Here is a 27,030-nt window from a genome sequence, read left to right on the forward strand (position 1 = left end):
TATAAAATGCTGAAAAAAATAGGACATATCATTATTCTTCTTTTCTGTCTTGCACATGTCAAATTAAATGGGTAATGGATTGATATTATTTGTAAATTTTAGAATTTATTCTGAAAACGAAAAGTACGGAAAAAATTGTCAACATATAAGTAAGAAAAATTAATAAATATTATTTTAAATATGTGTAATTATTTTTATAAAAAATTTTAAATGTTATATGATAAAAAGTTATTGTTAATGTGAAATATTTTGAGAAAAAAAAAAGAGTGAAATTTAATAAATTTATGATAGTAATTTGATTATTTAAAAGTTATAAAAGTTTTATATTTCAACAAAAATAACTTAAAAAGTTCTTTACATTTTCGCTTCTTTCAAATTTATATATTTTTTCATGTTGTGTTTGACTTGATCCTAGTCAGGTATGTTTTTTTTTTTCTTTAATTTAGTAAAACATTAATAGTTCGTTTAAGGGCAAATTTGTACTAATATTGACATATGTTTCTTTTAAATTAAATTTAATTGTGATTTTTTTTTTATCTTATACTCTTATTCCCCCATAAAGTTAAAGTGAAGTTTCATTAAACCAAATCGTTGTTATGATTACCTTATACCAGCTTTTGATTATTTGAAGTTCCACAGAACTGGATTATTATTTATGATTTAGAAACATAAGTGTTTACTTAGTAAAGGGGTGCATTTAGCAACTCCAGGGAAGAAAAGCCCATACGGGAAGGTGATGGAAGCCCAATAACAAAATCCAAAATTTACATTGATTCCTGGTAATTTATCACTCAAACTATTTTTGGAACTGAAATTCTGTGTTTCTTCTATATTACAAAAGTAGAATTATAGACTCTCCATTCTATGCACCTTTGGTTCTTGGCCCTTGAAAAGTGGATTTGAGATCACTTTCGATGAATAAGTTGAAAGGGTTTCCTGCAAATTATGCTATGAAACTTGTGTAAAATAAAATGAAGTTATAGAATATAAAGTTGATCCAAAGAAAGAGTGTGATTGGTGTAGAAAGAAAAAGAAATCCAATTTGTTTGGTGTGTGAAGATGAGAAGCAAACGATATTATTCAGTTTAAAAGGACAAAACATATCAGAGGCACTTTAGCTTATAAAGAGGGAAAAGAAAGGAAGAGCCTAGAGATACGAGCGAATTTTCTAAGCAAAATTGAGTGTTACTTTTCAAAAGAAGCCAAGAGAAATATTATAAGAAATCTTAGCAGATGTTAATAAAATAATAGGCATGAATGATCTTGTAGCAGAGAATACATGAATTGATGAAAGAAAAATAAAGTTGCATCTACCCAATAATATAAGTTTGAACATTTAATAATGAATTGCTTGAGTGTGATCGGAGGTGATTGGGGGAGAGTGATTAAGTGGATTTGAGGGTAATTTTTTGTTGTTGTTTATTTGAGTGAATTTGGAGGTAAATGAGAGTGAATTTTGAAATAAAGTTTGTCAGAATTGGTGTAGGATTTAGTTTTTATGACAAATTAAAAAAATTTACTTCAAAATTTATTCTCGTTTACCTCCAAATTCACTCAAATAAACAACAAAAAATATTATCTTCAAATCCATTAAATCACTCTCCCCCAGTCAGCTCGTATCACCCAAGTGAACATACCATTAAAGGTCAAATGAGAAGCAGAAAAAGTTAAGGATTTTGATTTGGAGGATGCAAGTGCCACCTGAAAATGCTCCAAAATGCTAGTGTGATGATGCAGAACAGTAGAATTATTAGATAATCCTAAAGACAGTAGTATACATAATTCTTGCTTTTTTTGATTAGTTTATATTAATTATGTCTTGTCCAGTGGTTGAGTCCCTCACTGTCACAAACTGTGCCGGCATAAATATTAGCATGTGGGGGCTTCTTCACCATTTGCTGTGTCCACTTGGATGCATCTACCCATCAGTAGGGTGTACAATAAAATAGAAGGAGACATGTTCAATCCTAATTCTATATAAAATCACCAAACAAAGGAATCATCAGTGGAACATTATGGAAAAACAAAGGCTTATGAGTGAGCAAAAAGACCTGTTTCTTGCAAATTAGTCACAAACTCTATACCTCATTTCACGTGGATTGTATATATGTATGCAAAGCTAAGGTACATCATGTGACAAACAGATAAAGTTAGAAGAAGAAACAGCTAAGTACCTAATAAAATAACACATATTATGAATCATTGTTTGTTAGAGAAGAAAAACACAAAGGAGATAAAGGTTGGTTGGTTGGTTCTTGGAAGCAACCTTTCCTTCCTCTGTCATCACAACTGTAATGTGTCTGCAATTTCTGATACTCACAAAACTTTGAATCATTCATTCAAGAACTTGATTCGTGATAGGTTAGTTTGAATTAATGAGATATATAAAAAAAGAAAAAAAGAAAAAAGAAAACAAGAACTGTGGATGTAGTTTCTCTGATCTTCTAAGATGGGCCATGTCTCCTTACATTGATGATTGAATGAAAGAAATGGCATGGAGGTAAATATTAGATAAGATAAAACATCATCCTAATCCATTGTACCCATGATGTAATAGAATGGAAACTTGTCTGCTTAGACAATGACTAATTCAATTATAAAAACATAAGACTCACCTCCACCTTCTTCAACTTCCCATACTGCTTCAATCTCATGTTCTCCAATGGTTATCTATTCTGACATCTGAGAGTGACATTTCTTTCTACATACTTCACCTCAAATGCGTCCTAACTTTATTCAAACATATCTTTATAATATACATAAATTTTGACCCATTTCTAGGTAAAGACATGCCAATTTATTATCCTATTCTTTTTTTCTTCACAAAAGTAATAATAATGTAACAGATTGGTTGGAAGGAGAGACGACTGAATGTTTAGACAATACAAAAGAAAAATAAAAAGATATTTGATTTTGTAGTTCTCTTGCACAGATCAGTGTAATTGAATAGAACAAGTTATAAAAGGAATCGTTTTGAAGCTTGAAGTTTTAGAACTATGTTTGGGGGGTTGAAAGAAAAGATCTTGGAGGATAGGAAAGGATATTTGTGAAATGGGTGGTAGCTGTTGAGTTAAATGATTAGAAATAAAGTTCTCACCTACAAGCTATCAATGTGATAAACAAAAGGATATCTACTTTTAGACTTTTTACATAACAAAAGAGTGATTTTCCCAATCATATAACAACATCGTTATCAACAACAACAACAAAAATTTGCAAGTAATTTGAATTTGCTGAAAATATTATTGGCATTTACAACAAAAAAGCTGAAGATTTTTATCTGCAACCTCAGAACAAAAAAAAAAAGACTCGAAAATTTGGCTTCTCTGCGTCTTTCTTTCTCCTTTTCGTTACGAAGGGGTGGGTCGGTGTGGGTTATCAATGCAGGGGCTGGTGATCTGTGAAATTGAATCAGTAGCCAATAATGTCCAAAAAGCACAATCTCAATTACGTCACCAAATAATTCTTTTAATAAAGAATAAAAAAGATATATCTAATATAATATTTAAAAATATTAAGCGATTAAGAAACTTATAAAAAAAAATAGCAAGGTCGCATAATGACGATGATAATCAATGAAAGTGTTGATTGACATATAGAAAAAAAAAAAAAAAAAGTGAAAGAAAAGAATGAATGAAGGATATAAAATGATAGGATGATGGAGTGATAAAGAAGAGGGTATGTGAGTGAGAAAGTGGAAGTGTGGTGCATTAAAGATGAAAAGGGGACCATTGAGGTTGGAGAGTTGACACGATGGAAATAAACCCATACATACTATGTACCAATTCCCAACTAATCTTCTTCATTCACCCACACATAATAAACCATAAACACAAAACTCTTTAATATAAACCTCTTCTTTTTTTCTACCAATTCTCTCAATCATCCTTATTCTTCAGTTAACCATGTTTATAAAAATCTCATACTCCTATTTCAAGTCCAAATAGGGCATTTTTTTTTAATGTTAAAAAAAAGTCTTCATCAAACATATCAAAAATTTAGTGAAAAGAAGTACCAACACAAACTTTAATAATGAGTTACAAAGAAAAGGTATAATTATTTTGAAATGGACAAAAATGTCATAATTTATAATGAAACCAATATACGTAATTAAAAGTTAGAAGAAGTAATATTCAATGTAGTTACAATATTCGTTTAGGATGTGTTCACTTGAGGGTGATAGGAGGTGATTGGAAGAGAGTGATTGAGTGGATTTGAGGATAATATTTTTTGTTGTTTATTTGAGTGAATTTGGAGGTAAACGAAAGTGGATTTTGAAGTAAATTTTTTTAATATGTCATATAAACTAAATCCTACACCAATTCTCACAAATTTTATTTCAAAATTCACTCTCGTTTACTTTCAAATTCACTCAAATAAACAGTAAAAAAAATTACCCTCAAATCCACCCAATCACTCTCCTATCACCCTCAAGTGAACAACCCTTAATGCTCCTAACAAACACTTTCTTTATAATGAAATGTATATAAATAATATTATTTTAGCACGTAATAATATAAACCTCTGACGATTTTAACTAGCAGAACTGTCAATAAAAAGCTCGTTCTAAATCAATTTTGCTCCTTCGTTGAGTGTGCGCACACGTGTTAATTCAAAATCCAATTGACTCGCAGACAGTGTTATACAACTTTTCTTTGCCAAAAGATAAATATACTGTTGGTGTGATCTAAGAAGTTCATACTCCACTCGCTTATGGTGGCCTGTGGCCACTTTTAGGTTGTGTGAATAGCTATCTGAACTGTTCACAAATTCAATTAACTTGACTAAATTCCACCACAAAATCAGAGTATAAACCGAATATTTAAAAAGTTGCAGTTGGGTTCATTTAATAAACAAGCCAAGATTTTCGGCTCCACTTTCATTCCTTAGCTTGAGTCTCGATTGAACAGTTTACAAGTTCACCGACAAGTAACTTGCAAACCAATTTGCTCGCTTCAGGCCCACCAAAACCTTTAAACGACAAAAAGTAAGCGCAGGAACAAGTATTGCATTTCGCATGATTGACCTCATCCAGAAGTTATTTAAAATTACAGAAGCAAAGTACATTGCTCATTTAACTCGAGAAAAATATATCACAAAGGCAAACCAAACTGATACCTAGAATATTCACAGAGATCTGATATAAGGGCAGATGACTACAAACTTAAAGCTCTTACATGATCATCCTAGTTGCAGGTGTGCACTCTTACAAGCATTGCCTCAAATTAAAAAAACCAGCAGATGCATTCAGTTTTCAGTTTAAGCATGACAGGTGAATGATTGGCAGTTCCCTTCAGTAACTACTCGAGTCTGGGCCATAGTTACTGAAGCCGGGAAGAGCAAGTTTCCTGCGACCAAGCTGCTTCCACTTCATGTTCGCCCAAATAAAATTTGAGTTTCCAGATTCCTTCCCTCTATGAAGAACTTGAGCTTTCCCCCCTTTTAAATGATCTTACGTTTCCTGAAATTTCCATTTCCAACAAATATGGATATGAGTTCTGAACTTTCATAAAGTAAACAACGATATAACATTGAATTAGAAGAAACTCATTAGGTAACCAAGGAAACAATCAGAACATAAAAATTAAGCAATAGTGGTGAAATTCTCCAGGTAAGCTAGCTGGCAAAAAGTACATGGCAAATGCATTTTATACACGCTCCGTTCTAATTGATCCAAATACCAAACCGATTAGCAAGGCAGATTCTTCATAGACATACACAGTCAAGCAGCCGCCACAAAAAGCAATTAACAAAAAAGAAAAAAAACTGAAGTGAAACTAAACAAGAAAAGCAGGTATTGCTTGATTTGATTACTTTCTCATCCAAATTCTATCAAATTTTGAAAATTGTTATTTTAAAAAAAAAAAAAGAACAAAACTTAGGTACAGTTTCTGAAGTGTTTACGGTGTTATTCTCCCATTCCAATGAGTTTCACCTCGGTAATCTAGTAATAAAGGCGAACAGTAAACACCAATGTAGATTACCGAGACCAAACTACAATTTTGATCAGAGAATTGACCAAAAAGCACCTAGGAAAATGCATTTAGGTTTTATCCAACCCAAAAACCGAATGGCTTCACATATCCTTCTCCAGCTTTAGATGTTCTCTGTTCAAGTATTCAAGCGACAAAACACATCCAAAATGCGGATAGAAGAAAAAAAAAATTGAGGAAAACATAAAACAAACAAGGCCATATATCCCAAAACAAAGGGAACCCACCAAATTAACACATATACGAACAGTTAAGTTCAGTACCTGAAATGCATCAGAACGAATTCATCTCAAGGCAATAAGTCCTCCTCTTGACAAGCATTGTAGCAGCTGTCCGATAAGGCTCCTCAAACGCCGTGGATACCCAAGACAAATCAGAAGCCTCCTTCTTGGCGGTATTAGGGGATTGTTCACTGGGCCTGATGGCCACAAGCGTGGCACCCTTCAAAACAACCCCATCGGGCAATTCAAGGTGCGGCGCGTACCACAGCCTCATGTTGAGCGCCGGAACGAGAGTCCTCTTCGACGCAGACGACGCCGAAAGGGGCTTCACCCTCAGTTCCTCAAGCTGTTCCCGATTCATGTATAACACTCCCTGCCCATCAGCGTCGGTCAAGACCAAATTGTCGAGAGTCCCGTGCTCTGAAATTATAGGCTGCAGAAGGTAATGTCTAGCTGAGGCGGCGATCAGGGAGCTTATGGTCCAAACCACGCGCAGTTTGAGGCCGCCGTTGGTGTAGAACGAGTCGGGTATGCTTCCATTGTCGTCGGTGCAATTGGCGGCGGAGGCGGCGCTGTCGGTGAGGTCTTTCGGGTGAAAGACGGAGGAGGCGCCAAGGATGACGCAATTATCGAGGGTCGATCCGAAATCTGCACGCCATTTGAGAAGGACACCGTCTTCGATGCCAAGCTCGCCGCTGGGGAGCTCGATCCGGAGGAGGCGAATCTCATTGAAGTTTTTCAGGACCTGAGTGGGGGAGTGGTGGGTGACGCCGGCGTCCGAGTCATCGTCGGTGCCGACGGCAAGAGAGGAGGATGGGGTGGGGGAGGAAGAGGAGGGGCGTTTGGGGCCGAGGAACTGGCCGAGGGTTTGGATGGGCTTAACGATTCCGCCGAAAACGAGACGGAGGAGGTTCCAGAAAGGACCGCGGGACTTGTCGGAGGCGGCGGAGGAGGAGGAAGAGTCGTCGTCGGAGATGACGCAGTCGACGCGGACGACGACGTTTTCGACCTGAGGTACGAGGGAGTGGAAGCGACGAGAAACGACGCAGCAGCGGCCTAGGGCTTTGACGTCGCCGATCTTGTTGAAGACGAGGAGGAGGAGGGAGTCCGGGAGACGATCGAAGTGGTCGATTTGGGATGCATCGGGTTCCGGGAAGATCCGGCACGCTAGATCTGCGCGCTGAGAGGACATTGCAGAGAGAAAGAGAGAGAGAGAGAGAGAGAGAGAGGAGAGAAATTGAGGAAATGAAATTAGGTGATCCGATCGCAAGGGTTTTTTAATTTAGGGGTTCCTTTGAGTCAGATCTAAGAACGGCTTAAGCCTAAACAAGGATATGGAGAGATTGCAAGCCACTGCAAATGGTGGGTTGTTTCTGAAGACACATCCACTGCTTTTGTTTTTGTCTTTTACATATATGATAAAGAGAGAGAAAGTGAAAGATATTATTATTATGCGCGTCGAGGAAAAAGCTCCATCAGTGCTTCTCTGTTATTACACTATATATCTTCTCTTTTCTTATTAACCACCTTCTCTAATTTCATTATTTATTTCTCCATCTACCCTTTTCTTTTATTATCTCTATTTCATATTCATTTTTTCAAATCTACCAAATTCTTTTATTTTTATTAAATTACTACATCATAATATAAGTGTTGTTAATCTGGTGAACGTGGTTCTAAGACACCCTGTTTCTATCTCATGAATCCGATCCCTTAATTCTATTTTATTCTGTCAGTCTCTACCACCAACAAATATTAAAAATAAAATTTCTCCAAAGCTGAAACTGTTACCTTATTGATGCATTCAAATCATTACTGTAAGTTGGTCATTGTATTATTAGTATCCACTGTTTAAGGCTTCATTACTTTTTTTAATGATGTATAAAACAAAAGAAAGTTAATTAATGCAAATTAACCAGAAAGTGGGAAATAAGTGAAAAATAAAGTACTGATATCAAAGGATGTTCCGTTTTCACACAAACGGTACAGTAAAGAAAAAGTTTATTCTTTACAAGTGGTATCCCTTGAAACCTTTTAAAAATTGTTGAGAAATTCTTTCGATTTCTACTGCCTTTTGCACACACTAAGAACTTGGGCTTTCCATTCACACGACCAAAAAATTGAAGCATTGTATAAAAATTCTGGTTATGAACTCAATATACTAAATATTTGGGTATTTTTTTAGGCAAAATTTGAAGATTTTATCTAATACTTTCAAGATAAGTTGAAACTCGAATTTGAATTGAATTAGTTAAAAAAAGTAAAAATAAAATTTTGATAGAAATAAAATTTCAGTCTAATTCACTTTGATTGAATCCGGTGAATTAGATTAGTTCGTTATCTTAGTTAATTTTTATTTTTATATTTCGTTTTTAATTATATTTGGAGTTTAAGATAATTTGATATTGTATTATATATTTTTATTTCAAATTGAAAAATTAACATTATTTTAGATTAAAATTTATTTAGATTTAAATTAGAAAAAAAAAATTAATTAAAAAAAATGTCATTAAATACATCAACTCTTCTAATTATCAATTTTCAAAGTTGAATTACATACGAATTTTTTTACTTACTAACAAACAAATTGAGTTAAATTGATTCATTAACTGATAGACCGAATCGAATTAAACTGAATTAAGTTATATCAAATAATCCGTTTTGTGACCATTAAATTTAAACGATGATAAACAACATTCTTATGAGTATATATATAATTGATTTGTATGGTTATGAACTAAAACTTGTTATAAAGCATAAAAATGCATGTATTTTGTATCCGAATTAGGAATCATAAAGCATGTGCCTAACATTGTTCTCATAATTTAGATTTGGATCCAAGGAATCACTAACTAAACCAGAACACGCGCGCACGATGTGGCATGTGTGCATTCATGGCATATGCTTTCGGAACACTCTTTTATTAAGTTTCGCAAAACTAACACATGCTTTTAAAATATTCGTTTTTTGTTTCCATTTGATCATTAATTGATTATATTGATTCAAATAAAATTAAGTATTTTAGTTTTGATTATCAATACCAATTCAAGGGATGGAGTTCAAACAAGTTAACCAATTTAAGAGATTTATTATTTTTCCCTTTCACAAAAATTACTATTATTCATTTTGTTTTTAAAATATTTTTTAATTACTTTACAATTTTTTTATCAGTAGATAAATAATAAAAATATCGTAATTTCGAGATAATCAAATCTCGTCAAGGTGAGGGTAAATTAAAATAATAAAGAATCCGATTTTATATTATCTGTTCTTATTGAAAAAGAGTATGACTCTTCTAAAATGATCTAAAAAGGTTTGTTATGGGTTTATAAAGGAATATAAAAAAAAGATTTCCTGATCTTAAGAACAGTATATTAAAAAAGTTAAAATAAAGTAAATATTTTATGTGATAAGATATCATATTTATAAACAAAATATATGATATTTAATTTATTACTTTTATATATGTGTCTTAATTATCAGATTTAATAATTTTTAATATATCATGTTCATAATTATATTTATTATGAGATAATATTTTATGGTGTATTATAGTTGTATTTTCTAAAAAAATAATGCATATATATTATGAGATATTATGAAAATATTGATTATAATTATATTTATTTATTTTATTTTTGTAAATAAGTTAAGATGATGTTACATATGTAAAAGAAATGGACTAATAGGAGATAACTAATTCATGTTAATTTGTGTATCTATATCTTTAACATGAGAATAGATAGCAATATATTTATCTGCTATGATGAATGTGCAATGCTGTAATATAAATTTATTTTTAGTAAAGTTGTTTTATTCATTATTTTTGTTACATAAATACATTATTAGTTTCATAGGCAAAACTTGTTATTATATTTGCAAAATCTCTATATAAAGAATCCAGGTAACCCAACTCAATCAAACCATAATAGTTTAACGCGGCCGATATGGATTTAAGATGGCCCAATAAAAAACAGCCCCATTTAATATGGCCCAATACAAAATAGCCCATAGTATAAAACAAAAATGCAGAGACTTAATCTTGCAAATGCAATTCCCAATCCGTAAATCCATCCACCAAAAATAAAAAAACAGAAACGGCACAATAACGCTTTGTGTTTTGGTTACTCCTCCTCCTCCCTCCGACAAGTCCCCCGGTCCGTTCTGGGACCTAACCGGCGTCGTCTTCAGCGGAATCGTGAAGCCCATCCAAACCCTCGAAATCATAAAACGCAGACAAGATAAAAGTGTTGGAGGCAAGCCTTACTGCAAGAAAGAATGCACAGTTCCTAATTCTCTCGTTACTTATTTACATTTGCGACGTGAGGGAAACGCTATCGAACCTGCATTTCGAAGAACTGAATTCACAACTCTTGGAAGAACACCGCCACCGAATGCCGCGAAAAAGAAGCCACCCGTTACTTCGAGTCCTACTCAGAATCATCAAATTCAAATTATGATTTACGCGGCGTGAGTATTGGAAAGAAATTTAGGATCAGGGCTTGGAATTTTTCATTTATTTTCTGCAATTTTTTTTCACCTTTTAATTCATGTACTCTTCTTCTCTGTCATTTTATTTTGTTTGAATAAAATTTTCAGTAATTGCGTATTTTTAATAAAATAATATTTTTTTTGTTAAAAGTATATAATTTTACTTTAAGCCACTTACTGCTGTTGAGTAATCTATTAGCTGAGAAAATAGCATCGCATCCTGTGGGGGTAAGGCTTGCCTGATCGGAACTCTACGTTGTCCGTGCCTCGTGACGAGTTCAATGACAAATCCTTTTATACGCTTGTTGCTTTAGAAANTTATGGAATGATTAATAACTTTTATTCATTTAGGTTGTTAAATGTTAGTTTTTTTGTCCTTTCACAGGCTGTAGGACATTATCTCCATACGGTCGTTAAACTTGTCGAGAGAGCTGGATTCAAACTGAAGGTAAATTTTAAATTTGAACAGAATACTATGTGAATTTGAAAAGAGATCTTAGGAATCATAGCTTTAGGAAAATTATATAAAATACAATGGTCTTGAGCTGTAAGAATATTACGTTATATTTAATGAGGGAGAAGACGGCATGGCGGATTGTTTTTGAGAAAAAAATTATGTAGCACAACCACAATAACCTGCTTGCGAACTTTCATTTGGACTTACTCTATCTCAGACAACAAATTCTTGATTAGTCTGTAGGATAAATCAGTGGTTCAACTGATAATAATTATATCATCATCGGAGGAATTTTGGGCCTGGTTTCTAGTGTTAGCAAGACTATCTACATATAGCTTAAGGTTTTTGGCCAAAGTATTTTCCTGGTAATTTCTGGTTGTTGATTAACTTGTCCTGGCCCCGTATGTATGTAATGAAGTATTTTATGTTTCTGATGCTGGTTTTCTGTTTGGTAATATCATCCATAGTCGATGCTGTTAATGATTATTTCTTTTTGTTATGGTTTAGAAATAGGGTGTACACCTTATTAGGACCTTCCAACAACAGTTTGTTTCGAAGCCACGAAAATGAATATTGCTGGTTTAAAAGATAGCTACAAGTTGAACATTAATGCTCTCACTCAAGATTATCAAACTTCAGACTTTACTTTGGTAAACTCGAATTTTAATTTCATAAGATTATATTTCAAATAAAAAATATACTAAAATACATAACATAATAATTCAATATTATATGATGTTATAAATAAATTTTTATGTTTGTACTGTAATATTGTTATTATTGTTAGTTGATAATATCATATACTATTTTAAATACTTTTTATATTTTTCTAGTATTATTATCCTTTTATAATTACATTAGGTGCTATATTATGCAATTTGCTTTACGTAAAAAGGACGTTGATGGACTTACACTGAGGCCAACAGTCCTCTAATTTGACCCTAATATGACCCATAGCTTGGGCCAGCCCTATCAATGAAGCAGAATAGAGAAAGGAAATGGGAGAGTACCAAGGCAGATTTTCAATACAATGATGAATGCACTCATTTGTATGATTGAAAGTGTGTTAGTGAATGTAGTTATTGGTACCCCGTTATGGTTGAATTTGATATTAAAAGAAACAGAGTTTGCATTATTCTTGAGCATTTGTTAAGAGTTTAAATGTAATTGAAGGGATGCAACATGGAAAGTCCCCACTCTGTGAACAGTCCAAGAAGAACTCTCAGTCTGTCAAAGCAGCGGAGGGCGACTGTGTCCTTTTTTGACCCTGATGACAAAACCTCTGGCTTCGGATTGTCTGGCGACCATGGCCCCAAGCCTTCTGAAGTTTATGGTTTTGTAGGTTCTATTACCACTGTTGTTGCTACAGGTCTTCTTCCTTTTTATTCTGCTCTCCAAAATTTTAACCCTTTTCTGTCTGTACTCTCTCATACGTTCTTTCTGTGCGCGATAATATATGTGATGATTGTAACTTTTAGTTTGCCACCAAGTTTTTCGTGATGCTCATATGGGATTTTGACTTTAATTGCATTGAATAGTTATTTTCTTCATATGGGCATATGTTCCAGAATCATGGCTACAATCTGTTGGCATCTCGTACTATCCTAGCAGGTTAGACATCTTTACTCCTGTTGTTATTTGAACCTATGGAAAGTGTCAGATGTAATTGTTTTGGTGCTCAAAACAATACTTTTTTGACGAGAAAACCTGAAGTGAGAAGTTCTGGAGTGTTAATTTTAAGGTTTGCAAATGTAAACTCGGTCACGGTGCATGAAACAATGTCAATTTAGCTGTTAAGTAGGGTTTTAGGAAGGGATGGAAGCTATTAAGCCCAACTTTTTCCTTTAGAGTCTTTAATAGTGAATATATATGAAAAAAGAATTTCAAATCACCTTTTTATGTAACCAATGTGAATTTTGCATCAGTTTCTCCTTTCGAGATAATGGAGTGGGGAACTTAGTTCGCATATGTAGGAAAAAAAAATATTTTGGGATATTGGGATTTTCAGATTGTTTGTGCGGCAAAATGTTAGTAAAACAACTTCTGGCTTTTCAGATATTGGGCTTTAGCAGTACCAACATATGTGATGGTGACCATTGTTTTGATGCTTGGATTCTACATTGGTCTTAACTTCATTTCAACACCTTCGCCTTCTTCTTTAAACACAGTTTTTGGTGAGTTCGATGCCAAATTCTTCAGTGACACGTGTGCTTAATTTGGATTGTTACATGTTAGTAAACGACACAAGTTTGACTCCCAATTCATTTGGATTTTTCTTTTCTTGAGGCTGTGCTATCAGATAGAATCCAAAATCCAAAGCATTGCTTTTAAGTTTTCTGATAACTGATATGAACATCTCTTTGTTTAGATGAATTCAGTAGAGATCCTTCGAGTAATGAGTGTTCTCTAGAAGATGAAAAGCCCATCGATCCCATTTCAGATATTGGTCTTGACAGAATCAATGATGTTATGTTCAATAATGCAACCTAACAATCACACATATCTCCAATGCTGTTATGGTGGGAATTGCTGTCAAACAAGTGCTGCTAATTTGGGTTATTGTAGGAGAAGCTATAGCTACAGAGGTGAAATTTATTAAACTGGTGTTGTGAGAGAATGATTTCGTTCCATCTTACTGTAGAATTTCCTTTTAATGCTGATTTTTTTAGGCCTAGTTTTTAAAAGCTGTTATCTGCTTATTTTGGAGTTTTGAACCTTGCTACTTGATGAATTGGTGGTGAAGAGTTCTAGATAAGGAAACGGCCTCTTTGTTTATGTGGGCAATATTATGTATTTGACTCTTGTCTCAAAATCGTGGTTGTATTTGTGCACATGGCCCACTCACTGTGGAATTATAAGGCCACAACGTATCGGAGATAGGTACCTAACATGATATTGACACGACTACTTGAACACGCCCAATGCCCAAAATATGGGACACGGGGATATAATCGCTATGCATGTAATGTGACAAATTTCAACTGAGAATAAAGGTTTATATAGTTTAAACTATGAAAACAAATTTATACAATTTTCTGCAGTAACATTCTTCACTATATAATTCAAAATACGATGACTTTCTTGTTAGCTAAAGCAAGTAGTTAAGTGACGTGGAAACAAGACTAAAATGATCATGCATTATTTATGCTATAAATTTCTTTTTATTTATTTTTTATTATAGTAGTGTTTTGTGAAGAATAGGCGTCTGAGTTTCTTATCTCTTGTTAAGCTACGTCTAAGATTTGTCCAAAATGGTTTGTCTAAAATGTCGCAAAGTGTCGGATCCTAAAAAATTTTACAATAACATAAAGTTACAAGTTAACCATTTAGCCCAAAATGTGATTTCTATTGTTGTGATAAAGAAAAAAAAATATAGACATAAGATATTTACATCAAAAATAAATTTAGTGCTTTTTATTTTGGATTGTTTTCTAAATTTTAAAAAAGAGAATTTCTAATAGTACTTTGTTTTACAATGATAGATAAGAGTTAAGGACTCTCGCTTACCAGAGTTTAACTTATATTACTGTTTCGAAGCCAAAACAAATAAAACTAAAAAATGTGAATACCACAATTAAAAATATTATTTACAAAGAAATGTTGGAAACTATTTAAAGAAAAACAAATACAACATTTGCAATACATATAAAGTATACCCTTTTTTATTTATTTCAAAGTTTATATAAATGATAAGGTATGCTTACCAAAAATACGTTTTGAGTATTTTTATAAATTAATGACGTATTAAAAATATTAATATAAACTTTCGTTATCGATAAAGATGTTTATATATTAATCTAAACTTTTAAGGTAACACAATTTTTTCGATATACTTTAATTTTCATATTGAAACCAATTATATTTTAACAATGAATGATGTGTATATGATTTTCTTATTCAAATACACTATTGTATTTTCATTTTGCTTATCAATTAATTAAAAACATCACAATCTAAGTTACGGTTGGCGGGTAAAAAAAAAAACTATACATATAAAATTTCGAACAAATTAAAATTTGAAAACATTTATCATGAAAATTAATAAATTAATGATAGATATGGGTTTGGTATTTAAGATGTGGAATAAATTGCTCAGCATCTAAGGGTGGTGGTAAACTTGGGAACGGAGAGAGGCAAATAGAAAGGGAAGCGGCGAAGATGGTGGGTTTGAAGCGAATGATACGACGGCGCTCCAGTCTCCGTGACTACGTTGTGGGTTTCGTAGCGGAGAAGGTTCATTGTCATTGTCCTCTTCCCTCGCAGCATTTGGCACGCCTCACCCCCAAACGCTTCCTCGATCTTCACCAGGTTTCATTTTCCTTCGTTTTTTTTTTTTTTTGTTTTTTTTTTTTAATTAAGTTAGATTCTTAGTTTTAACCAGGTTTCGTTTTTTCTTTGCAGTTTGTAAATAAGAAAGCAATCGAGGAGGAGCGCGCTCGACTGTAAGTTCAATTTATGGTTTTTGTGAAGTGTTGTAGTTTTTGTAATGAAGGGAAGTGAAAGAGTAAGTGATGTTGACTGATAGTTTTTTTTTTTTTTAATTTTTATTTTTTATAGTGGAGATGAAATGAAGAGGGGATACTTTGCCGATATGGCTGAGTTCAAACAGCATGGTGGTAAGGTAAGGTATCGCAATTATAATATCAGTGTGCTAATTTGCTCAGACATTCTTGCAATATTGCATTTACTTTACTTTGCTGTTAGTGGCAAACAATTATTTTAGAATAAATTCTTTTGTTTCTATAGCATGTGATTTGGTCTAGTGGAATGTGTTGAAGCTCGTTGATCAATGTTGGTTTTCTCCTGTTTAGTTCTAGTTTCTATGTTCCAAGTAGGATGACACACCATGTACATAAACTAAAACTAACTTTCCAAACTCCACATCTCTCCCCTACAATTCTTTATCCGTTCGGATAAGAACACAGGAGGACTAATTGAAAGGTATTCACATACTTATTCACTCTCTTTCTTCTTTTTGTTTAGTCCAATGAACCCCTCTTTTCTTTATTTATTTTAAGATAATTTTTTGAAAGTGTTCAAATTAGATAGATTTTGCAATTGATAAATGAACTGGTATCTAATTTTAAGAAATATCGTTTTTTTATGGAATCTTCCAATTGATTGACTAGCTTGCTTTGAAGTTAGAACTCTACTTATGTGCTAGGCCAATTAAACTCAAAACGGTTTTCTGTATATTGTTTGGATCAGTACACACAGACGCACTATCTGTCTAATAAGGAAGGAAGTGATTGACTGTTTGAACTAGAAACACGTCTAGGCTATACCAGCTAAGAAAGTAAGAATATGAAAGATTTACCTGTGATTTGTGCAGATTGGTGTAGCTAATAAAGTGATAATACCTGCAATGGCAGCTGTGAAGTTTCCTGATCTTGAAGTCAGCTTCTCGGATGGTAAAACAATGAAGCTTCNTATCCGTGTTTCTGATCTTGCAGTTGGTTCTGATAAATCTTCTGTCCCCAAGGCATCTTTGGTTTGTCTTTCATTTCGAGCAAGCTCCCAGGTAATGGATTATGGTAATGTTTTGTGATTATGTAATTTCTATTGTGTACAGTCCACACTATTACGTTGCCTGCTTATTCGAGTGCAGGCAACACCAACCATTTATGTCATACACTGCTTCTGGTTTACACCCTTTCCACTGCCCTAGGTGCGTTAAATGCCAATCCAACTCTTACTGGTCATTGGCATTCAATGTGTTTTGACATTTCTTCAAACAAAGCCCTAATGGTTGACATTTAATGGTAGCATTTGTTGTAGTCTTATTCTATTTGATTGAAAGCTGAACAATGTCTTCTATTACTTGTCCCTGTAAAAGGGAATTTAAATGTCCTTGGACACAAGAAGAAAATAATAGAGTAAAGATATCGTAAAGAAAAGATACTTTCTTTACTCTTACCGGCCTATGTTTGCATTTCAGCCTTAAGAATCCTTGTCTTTTTTATGACAAATCTCATTTATTCCTGCAATCTTGACATGACCTGCTGCAATGAATTTGCAACTCTAAGAAGTACATTTTACACATTTTATTCTGAGTACAAGTGATGAAGGAACTAGATATCATGCTTGTTGTATTGTTTGGTATGTTTGTCAGTAACCATATTTTTGGCTTAATTTGGTCTACTGTTGCTGCAGTAAATTCATTTTTGTATATCTTTGACAGGAAATGATCAACTCTTGGAGTGAACCTTTTCTTGAAGCATTTAGAAAATCAAAAGGTGTTCATTTATACCAGGTAATTTATCTGTTTCTTTCAGGTTTATGCCTTTTGTTTTTTATCATGATATATTTAGTCGTATATGACAGCACTTAAATGGTAAAGAAAAAGATGACAAGACAAGTTATGCATTCGCCTTTTTTAAATGTGTTTGTCACAAGGTATTGGTGGTATATATAAAAATGCTTAGAAGGTTATCATGGAATTTGAAAATTCTACTTGATTTTCTGAAGTTTTTCCGTTTTATGCCACTATTTGTCTAAGATGAAAATCCTTAACTTAGCTTCTTGAAGAGAGTTTCTCAATCAATCACTTCCTCTGTTGATCCTAACGTTTACGAACTTGGTTTTTCATTGAAAAGTCACAGAAAAAGACCAGGTAAAGAAAACTCTATAAGTTATTGCTAATTTTATCACTAGGGCAGTATAATGGTGGAGGTTGGAGTGGCGTGGAGTAGCCTCTGGCCATCATTTCATACCTGTACTAGAGTTTTTTATGTATCAGGGGTTGCGGCTGCTAATTGCAGCGACCATCCAGGAATCACGGCCCATCTTGGTCGCTGTGGCTGGCAGAGGGTAATTCCCCTCTTTATTCCTGAACCAACTTTTTGGGATTTTCAGTCTTCATTTGAAATATAGACGTAGGGTGCAAGATTTGTTCTTTCCGTCATTAGGATGAACACAAGAAAGACCAAAATACAGCACAATGTTTTCTTTCCAACTCTGTTCTGGGGACTGTTCTGGTCTTTCTCTCTATTCTCCCACAGGTCTCTTTGTTCTCTATCTTCCACAGGTCTTTCATTTCGTCTTTGTTTTCTGTTCTGATTTTTTTTTTTTTTTGTTTAACATCTTTATTTTTTTTAAGTTTTTATATGCTGTGGTGTAAATTATTTAAGCTATATCTGAACTTTATCAGTCATTCTGAGTTGCCGAAGGTCAGCGGTTTTTGCCAGCTGTGTTTATTACTTATGTAGCACAAAAATGTAAACTGTTAAGAATATATACTGTTTAGAAGACTCAAAATGTTAATATATATGTATGACCTATCCAATTTTTATATTGAAATTATAATAAATACTGTGAATGCTTTGCCAATTGCATTTATGTACGGGTTGATTCCAATTCTGTATTAGAAAGTGAATTTTGAACCTAATTTAGTTACGAAATTGACTTGTAAGGTGGTCTGTGTACCCATGAGTAGATACTATAATTTTGAATATTTTTAGTCCATACTAGCAATCTCTACCATGAAGTTATATCGTGTTTCCTGTCAGGTATCATTTATAGATTCGTGGCTTTTGTGTCGGCCTCCTATAAAACGTTTCCTTCTCTGGACAATGAAGAAGCCTAATAATCATGAAAGCAAAGATACACTTGAGAAGCATATGGTCTACTCATTCGGTGACCACTATTATTTCAGAAAAGAACTTCAGATATTGAATCTTCTAACAGGGTTAAAAGCTATTTGATATTCTATCATTTTTTAGCCAGTGAAATTATTAGCTATAAATAAAACTGTTTTTAACATTCCTACCTCACAGGTATATCTTTCTACTTGATAATTTCGGTAGAGTAAGATGGCAAGGCTTTGGGTTGGCAAAAGAAGATGAAATATCTTCTCTTCATTCTTGCACATCACTTCTTCTGGATGAGAAATGAGGTTAGGGCTAGTTTAATCTGTTTTTATGACTGGTTTCAGTTTGGTAAAACTATTATTGAAACATTTATTTTCACTCCCCATCCCTGTTTGTTCTATTTTATTTGTTCATTGTTTCTTTGTGCGAGAGCTTACAATGATTTTATGCATGTGCAGATACTGAGTATGATGGATATGAATGAGTCGTGCAATTTTAACTAGTGACATTTGCGGGGACTGGAAATTGTAACCCAAGGCGTGATGATAAATAGAGTACATTTTTTCAATATTTCTTGTTCCAATTTTCTTTTTAATCATATATCGAAATTCGTTCAAATAAAAGCACACAAAAACTTACAAATTCGTTCCACTATTAAATGTTTGTTACTTGAATTTACCGATTATACACCTCGTGGAGAGCAAAGACTGAGCAATGACTTCGACTGTGATTTGTTATGAAATTCAACCGTTATTGAAAAGAATGGGGAATAGACTAAACGCCCGACTGTGTCAATTATAGAGTAGAGACTTGAATTGAAAGAGGGCAGACTTTAACCATTCTCAACTGTCTGACACCTGATAGATTAATCCAGAAACAGAAAGATATTGTAACATCCCCTGCATAACTCCATTCCATTCTATGTATCTCCTCATCGTAACATTTCATTCAAACTCCTTTATGTTGAGCAGTATCCGCATTTGAGATGTCTACACTTTTTATTTATTTTCAAAAATTGCTATAACATAACAATCTTAATCTTTGAAGAATCAAACCTCCAGAATGTAAGAATGAGGAAGGTATTTTTGTTGCACAAAAGAGAAAAAAAAAATAACAATTTTCCAACCGCAAATGACTATCATTTTCAATTCATTTGGAAAGAAAATTAAGCATCTAAATTTTAATAAACAAGAAAATTATTATGCAAATTACAATGAAAAAAAATACTGGATTTTATAAATCTATTTTCATAGATTGGCTTCAGATTCAATTTGTTGTTTTCAAGAAGATACTGAACCTGAGAACTACTGGTAGGAATCACTGATAACAAATGGCTGAAATGAAATGCACTTTTAGCTCTATGTAAACTAATTGTCTAAGAATAATCAAGCATCACTGAGGCATGTGAAGTGGGTGCGATCAAGCGTCTTTACAAATCATATTGTCTCTGAATTTTAAAGATTAATATGTTTACAAGAATGAAGGGTCTCTACAGATTATAACAATTTTAAATCATCTTTTCGTTGTTATTTTTCTTTTCATTTTCTTTTTTATCAATGACAGGGTTAACAAAGATAAACTAAATTTATTTAGTTTTTTTTTTTTTTTATAAAGTGGCTAATTTAAAAAAAAAAACATTTTAATTTATTATAATAAAGTGTGAAACAGGTTCAAGTCCTTATGAAAGAAGTTTCATTTGAAGTTATAAAAGTCACAAGTTAGGTTAAGGCAGTGAATTGCGGTGGTTTTGGAACTCAAAAGCCAGTGGGAAACAATAATCGCAAAACACACACATACATCGGTGAGATGGAAGAAGAAGAAGCTGTTCCGGTCGAAGCAGAAGCAGAGAACTCCGGTGGCTCCGGTGCGGTGAGTCGGGCACGGAAGCTACTGTTTCGGCGAATGCTGGTGGGGATCAAAGACGGAAGGTTCTTTCTGGGCTCCTTCTATTGCATCGACAAACAAGGCAACATCATTCTCCAAGACGCCATCGAGTATCGCAGCACGCGCCAATCCTCCCCTTCTCCCATGGAACAGAGGTGTCTCGGTCTTATTCTCATTCCCTCCTCTTGTCGCACCTCTTGTCACGTCGATTCCTCTATCCACGAACACTTCTCTCTCCTCTCGCTTCATCCACCACCACCGAGTTAGCTAGGGTCTCCTATGTATCAGCTGTGAGTGCCTCTTCAATTACTCATGTTTCGTTATTGAAACGAAAGAGAATATATTCGTGCTACTATGTTCATGTTTTTGTATAATTTGAGATGCTAAATGTTCTATCAGATGTGACCTGAGCGAGGAACATGTGAATTTCTTTTGTTAAATTGCGGTTGTGGTAGTAGTTTGTATTGCTTGATATTGGGGAAAACTTAGTTGATGTATACATCTCAAACACAATCATGGTTACATTGCAGATGCAAAATTACTTCATAAATCTTGATATTGTAGCTGGATTCATGTTCGCGGATGGTTATTATTTGGTTTTGATTGCGTGTTCGAAATCAAGAGAGTTTATAATCAAACAATTCCTAGTGGAGCTCATTGATTATTCTCTCATAATCAGTATCCTTGATGGTTGTAAGAGAGGTTTATGGATGTCAGGCCAATGTTTGGGGTCTGTAGTATTACAATTTTGACTACAAGAACAAACTCCTCAGCTGTGCACTTATCTGTTGTAGAATGCTTAAATTCAGTGCAATGCATAATCCATCGTCAAACTGGTTAGTTAGAGAAACACGAATGACAAAAAGAAAAGGGTGTACAGAAGGAAAACCCATATTTGTAGAGCTCCTAGTGTGAATGCTGTGCACAGTTAAAAGAAAGTGAGAGATAAGCTTTTTCTGAAAATGAAATATTCTAAACGATAACAAGGTTTTAATCAAGTTTGTGGGTAAGAAGGACTTGGAAGAGCATTATTATCTCACATGTACCGGTTAATCGCTAGATTTTGCGCAACATCACTATAAATGAATGATTTATACTAATACTACATTGTATTTATGCTTTTAAAAAGCAAACCAAAATATATATTATTCAAACAATAGTATATGTTATATATATTGAACCGTATTTATTTTTTATTAATATTCATATCTAGGTATCATTAGCACGGCTACCTCTCTAGATTACAGAACTGAGTGAATATTTTTTTGATGGTCTCTTATAATCAATCACGTTAAAGAATTTGTGCACGAACTAGGAACAACTATCAACTGTTAGCTTTTTTGACGGTGATGATCAATTGGTCTCGACAAAAATGCCGGAAGTGTAACAATGGCACAAGAGAAGTAAATAAACCAAGTGAAGTTGATTGTGCAGAAAATCATCTTTGACTCGATGTTCAAGAATCCATAAAACCACCCAGATCACTGTGAATGAAGCAACAGACTGCAATTAACCGGACATATCCGACATATATGGTTTGAAAAACTCCCAGACGCATTATTTTGCTTTGCTTATTGGAGCTACTATAACAAAACTTTCTGTATCACAAGCCTAAGAAAATGCACAATCTTTTCTGTTTGTCTGTTTAGTAATGTGTCCAAAAAAAAGCATTGTACACCGGAGGTCAGCAACTAATATCTATTTACAATGAAGAAAGCATGTATTGAAAGAGTTTTATCCTTTAAATGTTTTATATTTTACCTTGAGAGATTAATCCTTTATTTCAGAGCGAGATATCCGGATTCACAGAAAAATGTTGAAAGGTTAGTGACAAAATTTACAGATTTAGAAGTGAGGATACTTGTTTATAATAGACATGGTATTTCATGTAGAACTTGAATGTAAAAATGATATTCAAAGTTCGGATTTTATAGAATATGACATGAACAATCAAAACCTATTACTGTATGGTGTTCCGTAGACAATAAGGTATGGAACAGTTCTGACGACTGTGTCAATGGGAATTGCAAAGTTGACACCTGATGACATTCCAGTCCCTGAAATGCATCAAAATGAGTAACAACCATTATTCAAACATGATAATAATCTAACTGTAGAAATTATTCTAATTTACCTTTGATAACGCTTTCCACCAAAACAATAAGTTTAGATAATGCTGGTGAAATTAAGAGTCTTTCATAAGGTTCTCTCTCCTCTATTTCATGTTAATTCCTAGAACTAGCATTGATCATAACATACACATTCGACAAATTGACATTGTTAGCAGTTTCAGTGGAAGAAATAGCTTCCTAAATTGAGCGGATATACATATGAAATAAAAGGGAACAAAATCCTAAGAACTGATTACTCTTTTAGAAAATAAAGAAAAAAAGTAAAGGTGATGATGAATATGTGAGTTCGTTACCTTACTCAACACCCTTTTCTACGGAAGCAAGATACTAGATAGAGAAAAGATCATCTCAATTTTCTAGACTTAAATTGTGTTGCAGCTTCTTGTGTCTGACCATCTTTTAAATAAATATGATGTACTGGAGTTTTGCAACAAAAAATGATGCAAAGGAAGTAATAGTAACATTATTTAAGACAATTTCCTGTCTAATTCAGACTAAAACATGAGTCTCTTGTTCCCTCTTTACAGTGTTATGGAAGTATATTCATAAAAGCAATAGTTTCTTATTACCTTTCTTAGTGAAGGTAGCTGTGTTTACTCCAATAACATGGCCATACGAGTCAATCAATGGTCCACCTGAATTTCCTGGTCACATTCGTGCACATATAAGATTATACCTACATAGTCTCGTGCAATAGCAACTTAACAAAATACTTAACTCCAAAATAATTTGGTTAATCCTAAGAGTTGTAACAAACAATACCATCTAAAACTTGGCACTTCAGTAAACAGCAAACTCATGTCTTAAGACATGGAAACAGGGACCAAAATAGATCTAGTAATTTCTCTAAGTAAAACGTTTTTAACCAAGATTATTTTCAGAACTATATATTTTCTTCCCCCTTTAGGCAGAACGAAGTGAATCTGCCAGGGTGATCTCACTTGAGCCTTATATTTTCCAAGAATAGTGCAGCCATCTGTACTAAATATGGAGATAACTGGCATTGTTGATGCCCATGTCCTTTTGCAGAATTTTGTTTCAGTCTTGCAGCTGCTCTGATAATGAATTTAGCTTAACTAATCAAATCACATCTAAAACTGATATTACATGGACAAAACATATTTTAAAAATCATGATGAGAAGAGAGATTAAAAAGTTATTGTTACGTAGTCTCAATCAATGTCCAAGTTGTGCTGTACAGGGGAAAATATTGAAGTGACCATTTTTATTGATGTGCAATGAGTTAGAGTGCAAACTACAGTTCCCCACAGTCCTTAACTTTTACTTAGAGGAGGTTGAGGTCCTAACACTATGAACGTCAATTAAGGTTAGGTTACCTGCATTAATTGCTGCGTCAGTTTGAATAGCTCCTCTAATGGCCCCTCCATTTGGTGAAGGTATCTCGCGGCCTAAACCACTGACCACCTGCATAATTTACATCAGACAATACAGAATGATCACTTTATACTTTTATGGAGCATCAGAACTTACTATTACTGCTCAAACCCAGTGCCTTCACGTGGCTCAAAATGGTTACATGGTTGCAAGTTGGTCGCATGTCAAATTAGGCATTATTCTGAAATATCTAACGAATTTTGTTCTATATGGGAATCCATAGCTCAGCATGACAAAATTTTTACATGGGCCAGCATAAACAATTGCTCTAAATTTCATCTATAAGTTTTTATCCTTCTTCTACAACTATTTTGCCTGAATGGACAGAAATGTTAGAAACAGATTACTAAAAAATTACCCCTGTTGTGAGAGTGTTCTCATATCCATAAGGATTCCCAATGGCAAAGCAACTTTGGCCAACACGTAAATTGTTAGACTGACCTAGATTAGCTGGCTTTACTTGGTATCCATCAACATCAACCTGCAAATAGAACAACTTTTATGCATTTCTGAGAGTGGCACACAAGAAGACAAAGAAAAATGCAGAAGTTAAATGTAACTTAGTATATTGGTTTTATTAGGCAAACAAAAGAAGAAGAATGAGAATCTATCTATCATGTATAAAATGTATAGTGCAGGCTGCGACATCAATTTCTTCCAAGGCTCATTTCATGTTATGTCACCGATTTTTCACTACTGCAAGCTCCTGATTCTTTGTCTTTACAAATCCTTTGAGCTCACAACCAACTTTTCATTTCTATTCACTTTAGAAATACTTACGGTCAAAGGCATTTAGAGCTTTTTTTCTCTTTTTTTCCCTTTTTCTTTTAACTGGGACAGAATAGTATGGCTTTTGCACCATAAATGAAACATCTTTTCTACCAGACAAATACTGACTTAGCTACTCAACTGGACTTTCAATTTGATGAACATCAATATTGTTTAATACTTTTTGGAACCTTAGAAGGGAAAATTGAAGCCAACAATAATTTGGCTATACTATATCAACATGCTCAAAACAAAATTTGGGCTGGAAGATTTAGGCTTTCCCATTATGATGGTAAGAAATGACCGTTTACCTGAGATAAATTGTGTGTTTAGTAAGGCAACTTGTTGAACTTTACTGTAAAAGCCATTATGGGTAACAACAGTTTTAAAGAATGCCAGTGTTCAAGTAGCAGACGAGGATACGTGATGATAGTGGATCGGAAAGTGGAAGTGTTTTGAGAGAGAGCATTGAGCAGATGCCAAGAAGTAGCAAAGAACCATATGTTCTGAAAAGGAATAAAATGAAGGGGAAAAAAAAAAAAGAGGATTGGAATGTATACCTTCAGAACAGCTAGGTCGTACGCTGGATCAAAACCAATTATCTTGCCTTCCCTGTAAAAGCTATTCCCTTTGGCATCAACTAGGAACACCTGTAAACAGCAGTACGAATGTGTAATACTATTGCTACCCAGAGAAATGCCAGTAAAACAAATCGATGGAAAATGTGGGAAAATATAATCATTCTTCTCTGACAAAATAAAATATAAAAGTTTAATGGAATTAACAGCATCAAGGGAAAACCTTACAACGTTGTAAACCACTTGTATCAGTAGCCAGTTTAGAAACAACATGGTAATTGGTAACCTGTCCACCAGAAAAAAACACATCACTAGTTTGAACAACCGGTAACCACTACAATTCCTTATTAGCCATTAAGATATCTTGTCAAAATATGCATACATGTGTTATTCACTGTACAATTAAGTTGATAATGATCAAAGAAATTTCAAAGTCAATGGAACAGTTTTCCACATTTCAATCTTCATTGAATTGAAAACACCATTTTGCAAGTAAAAATTTGTCCTTTCGGTAACTATCATCATAAACTTCAAATAAAAACTGCTCCACCAGTGAAACAGCAAATTCAGATAAACAGAATAAAATCCAAATGAGTCAAACAATTTCCCTATTTCTGATTTGGGTTATCTTACTATGTGACCAAATGTATCCCAAATGAAGCCTGAACCACTGCCTTCAACTTTTGCATCTTCGTCTTCATCCAGCACGACTCCCTTGGAAAAAGACTTGGGAACTTTAGCCAATTCAATGTCTTTAATGAAAACAACCGACAGTGAAGTATCCTGTGACAATCCCAATTCCCGTATTTAATAAAAAATAGCAAAAGAAGAAAAAATTATACTGAACAAATTCAACAGTGTGAAGCAAAGTTGAGATTACCTGAAAGAGTTGCACAACGTGGTCTTCTTGTTGCTGAAGCTCGTCATCTAGCAGAAGCTGTGGAAGTGCAAGTGGTGTTGAATTGAGATTGGAGAAATTGAGAAGAAGGAGGGTGGAACCAAAGATGGTGGCTCGACGCGTAGTGACAGAAGGAAGGCTCTTGGCTGAGACAGTACTGTTTAGCATTGGCAATGGAAAGAGGTTGTTTTGCAGAGAAAACAGTGCCATGTCTCAGACACGATAAGACCATTCCTTACCACTGTTTTTTTTATTCCACTTACTTTACTATTTCATTTCGCAATGGTATGTACAAATATTATATAATATAAACTACATTTTATCACAGATATTAATATCAAATTTACTATTGTTTTAGGAATATCCAATGTAATATTGATTCAGAATTTATGTTTTTATTAATATGATAACGATGCAAATTTAAGATAAATATTTTGCCTAGTAATTATCCAACCATTTACATACTTAGATTCTCACAATCCAGTTATTAAAATCAAAGTAGGTGTGTATAGATATTACTAATAATATTCTATAGTATGGTATAAAACAGTCATCTTTTTTAATTTAATTTTATATTTATATTAATATTATTGTTAATCCATTGTGGTGGAGAGGGGAAAAAGT

At 33.7% G+C, this 27,030-nt stretch overlaps 5 protein-coding genes and 1 long non-coding RNA gene across 8 annotated transcripts; 3 read left to right on the top strand and 3 right to left on the bottom strand.

The window, feature by feature from the left end:
- Positions 1-750: 750 nt before the first annotated feature.
- Positions 751-4,225, bottom strand: LOC111242689. Its single transcript, XR_002669976.1, has 2 exons — positions 1,638-4,225; positions 751-936 (listed from the first exon to the last, which is right to left on the bottom strand). It is a non-coding gene; the product is annotated as an uncharacterized LOC111242689 (long non-coding RNA).
- Positions 4,226-4,988: 763 nt separating this feature from the next.
- On the bottom strand, positions 4,989-7,668 carry LOC106776095 (F-box protein At5g46170-like). The gene is made up of 2 exons (XM_014663419.2): positions 6,257-7,668; positions 4,989-5,461 (listed from the first exon to the last, which is right to left on the bottom strand). Exon 1 carries the CDS (start codon positions 7,404-7,406, stop codon positions 6,267-6,269), a length of 1,140 nt encoding a protein of 379 aa, XP_014518905.1. The 5' UTR covers positions 7,407-7,668; the 3' UTR covers positions 4,989-5,461; positions 6,257-6,266.
- Positions 7,669-10,248: 2,580 nt separating this feature from the next.
- Positions 10,249-13,937, top strand: LOC106775514 (phosphatidylinositol N-acetylglucosaminyltransferase subunit P-like). Of its 3 annotated transcripts, none has more exons than XM_014662651.2 (6): positions 10,249-10,933; positions 11,091-11,153; positions 12,336-12,531; positions 12,701-12,773; positions 13,218-13,336; positions 13,531-13,937. In XM_014662651.2, the coding sequence occupies exons 3-6, from the start codon at positions 12,345-12,347 to the stop codon at positions 13,650-13,652; spliced, it is 501 nt and encodes a 166-aa protein (XP_014518137.1). In that variant the 5' UTR covers positions 10,249-10,933; positions 11,091-11,153; positions 12,336-12,344; the 3' UTR covers positions 13,653-13,937. The 3 variants fall into 3 exon arrangements, with proteins under 3 accessions (XP_014518137.1, XP_014518136.1, XP_022642996.1); XM_014662650.2 differs by having other exon boundaries at positions 10,249-10,684; XM_022787275.1 differs by lacking the exon at positions 10,249-10,933 and having other exon boundaries at positions 10,944-11,153.
- Positions 13,938-15,248: 1,311 nt separating this feature from the next.
- LOC106774570 lies at positions 15,249-19,321 on the top strand. Its single transcript, XM_014661602.2, has 8 exons — positions 15,249-15,470; positions 15,564-15,604; positions 15,720-15,783; positions 16,495-16,683; positions 17,344-17,415; positions 18,671-18,849; positions 18,938-19,056; positions 19,210-19,321. The coding sequence occupies exons 1-7, from the start codon at positions 15,321-15,323 to the stop codon at positions 19,053-19,055; spliced, it is 813 nt and encodes a 270-aa protein (XP_014517088.1). The 5' UTR covers positions 15,249-15,320; the 3' UTR covers position 19,056; positions 19,210-19,321.
- Positions 19,322-20,463: 1,142 nt separating this feature from the next.
- Positions 20,464-21,302, top strand: LOC106775338. Its single transcript, XM_022786660.1, has 2 exons — positions 20,464-20,925; positions 21,166-21,302. The coding sequence occupies exon 1, from the start codon at positions 20,558-20,560 to the stop codon at positions 20,900-20,902; it is 345 nt and encodes a 114-aa protein (XP_022642381.1). The 5' UTR covers positions 20,464-20,557; the 3' UTR covers positions 20,903-20,925; positions 21,166-21,302.
- Positions 21,303-22,441: 1,139 nt separating this feature from the next.
- LOC106775147 (protease Do-like 5, chloroplastic) lies at positions 22,442-26,713 on the bottom strand. The gene is made up of 8 exons (XM_014662214.2): positions 26,389-26,713; positions 26,142-26,291; positions 25,732-25,794; positions 25,491-25,580; positions 24,521-24,643; positions 24,105-24,192; positions 23,337-23,411; positions 22,442-22,692 (listed from the first exon to the last, which is right to left on the bottom strand). The coding sequence occupies exons 1-8, from the start codon at positions 26,614-26,616 to the stop codon at positions 22,586-22,588; spliced, it is 924 nt and encodes a 307-aa protein (XP_014517700.1). The 5' UTR covers positions 26,617-26,713; the 3' UTR covers positions 22,442-22,585.
- Between the last annotated feature and the right edge of the window lie 317 nt (positions 26,714-27,030).

Source organism: Vigna radiata, chromosome 10 (genome assembly GCF_000741045.1).
Source record: "Vigna radiata var. radiata cultivar VC1973A chromosome 10, Vradiata_ver6, whole genome shotgun sequence".
Lineage (NCBI taxonomy): Eukaryota > Viridiplantae > Streptophyta > Magnoliopsida > Fabales > Fabaceae > Vigna > Vigna radiata.

Coding starts and splice junctions, on each gene's coding strand:
- LOC106776095 (XM_014663419.2), bottom strand. CDS start 7,406: ATGTCCTCTCAGCGCGCAGATCTAGCGTGCCGGATCTTCCCGGAACCC.
- LOC106775514 (XM_022787275.1), top strand. CDS start 11,031: ATGATTAATAACTTTTATTCATTTAGGTTGTTAAATGTTAGTTTTTTT. Junction 12,774..13,217: donor ATCTCGTACTATCCTAGCAG/GTTAGACATCTT, acceptor CTGGCTTTTCAG/ATATTGGGCTTTAGCAGTAC. Junction 13,337..13,530: donor TTCTTTAAACACAGTTTTTG/GTGAGTTCGATG, acceptor CTCTTTGTTTAG/ATGAATTCAGTAGAGATCCT.
- LOC106775338 (XM_022786660.1), top strand. CDS start 20,558: ATGGAAGAAGAAGAAGCTGTTCCGGTCGAAGCAGAAGCAGAGAACTCC.
- LOC106775147 (XM_014662214.2), bottom strand. CDS start 26,616: ATGGCACTGTTTTCTCTGCAAAACAACCTCTTTCCATTGCCAATGCTA. Junction 25,795..26,141: donor GGGATACATTTGGTCACATA/GTAAGATAACCC, acceptor TCTGGTGGACAG/GTTACCAATTACCATGTTGT. Junction 23,412..24,104: donor TGACGCAGCAATTAATGCAG/GTAACCTAACCT, acceptor GAATGTGACCAG/GAAATTCAGGTGGACCATTG.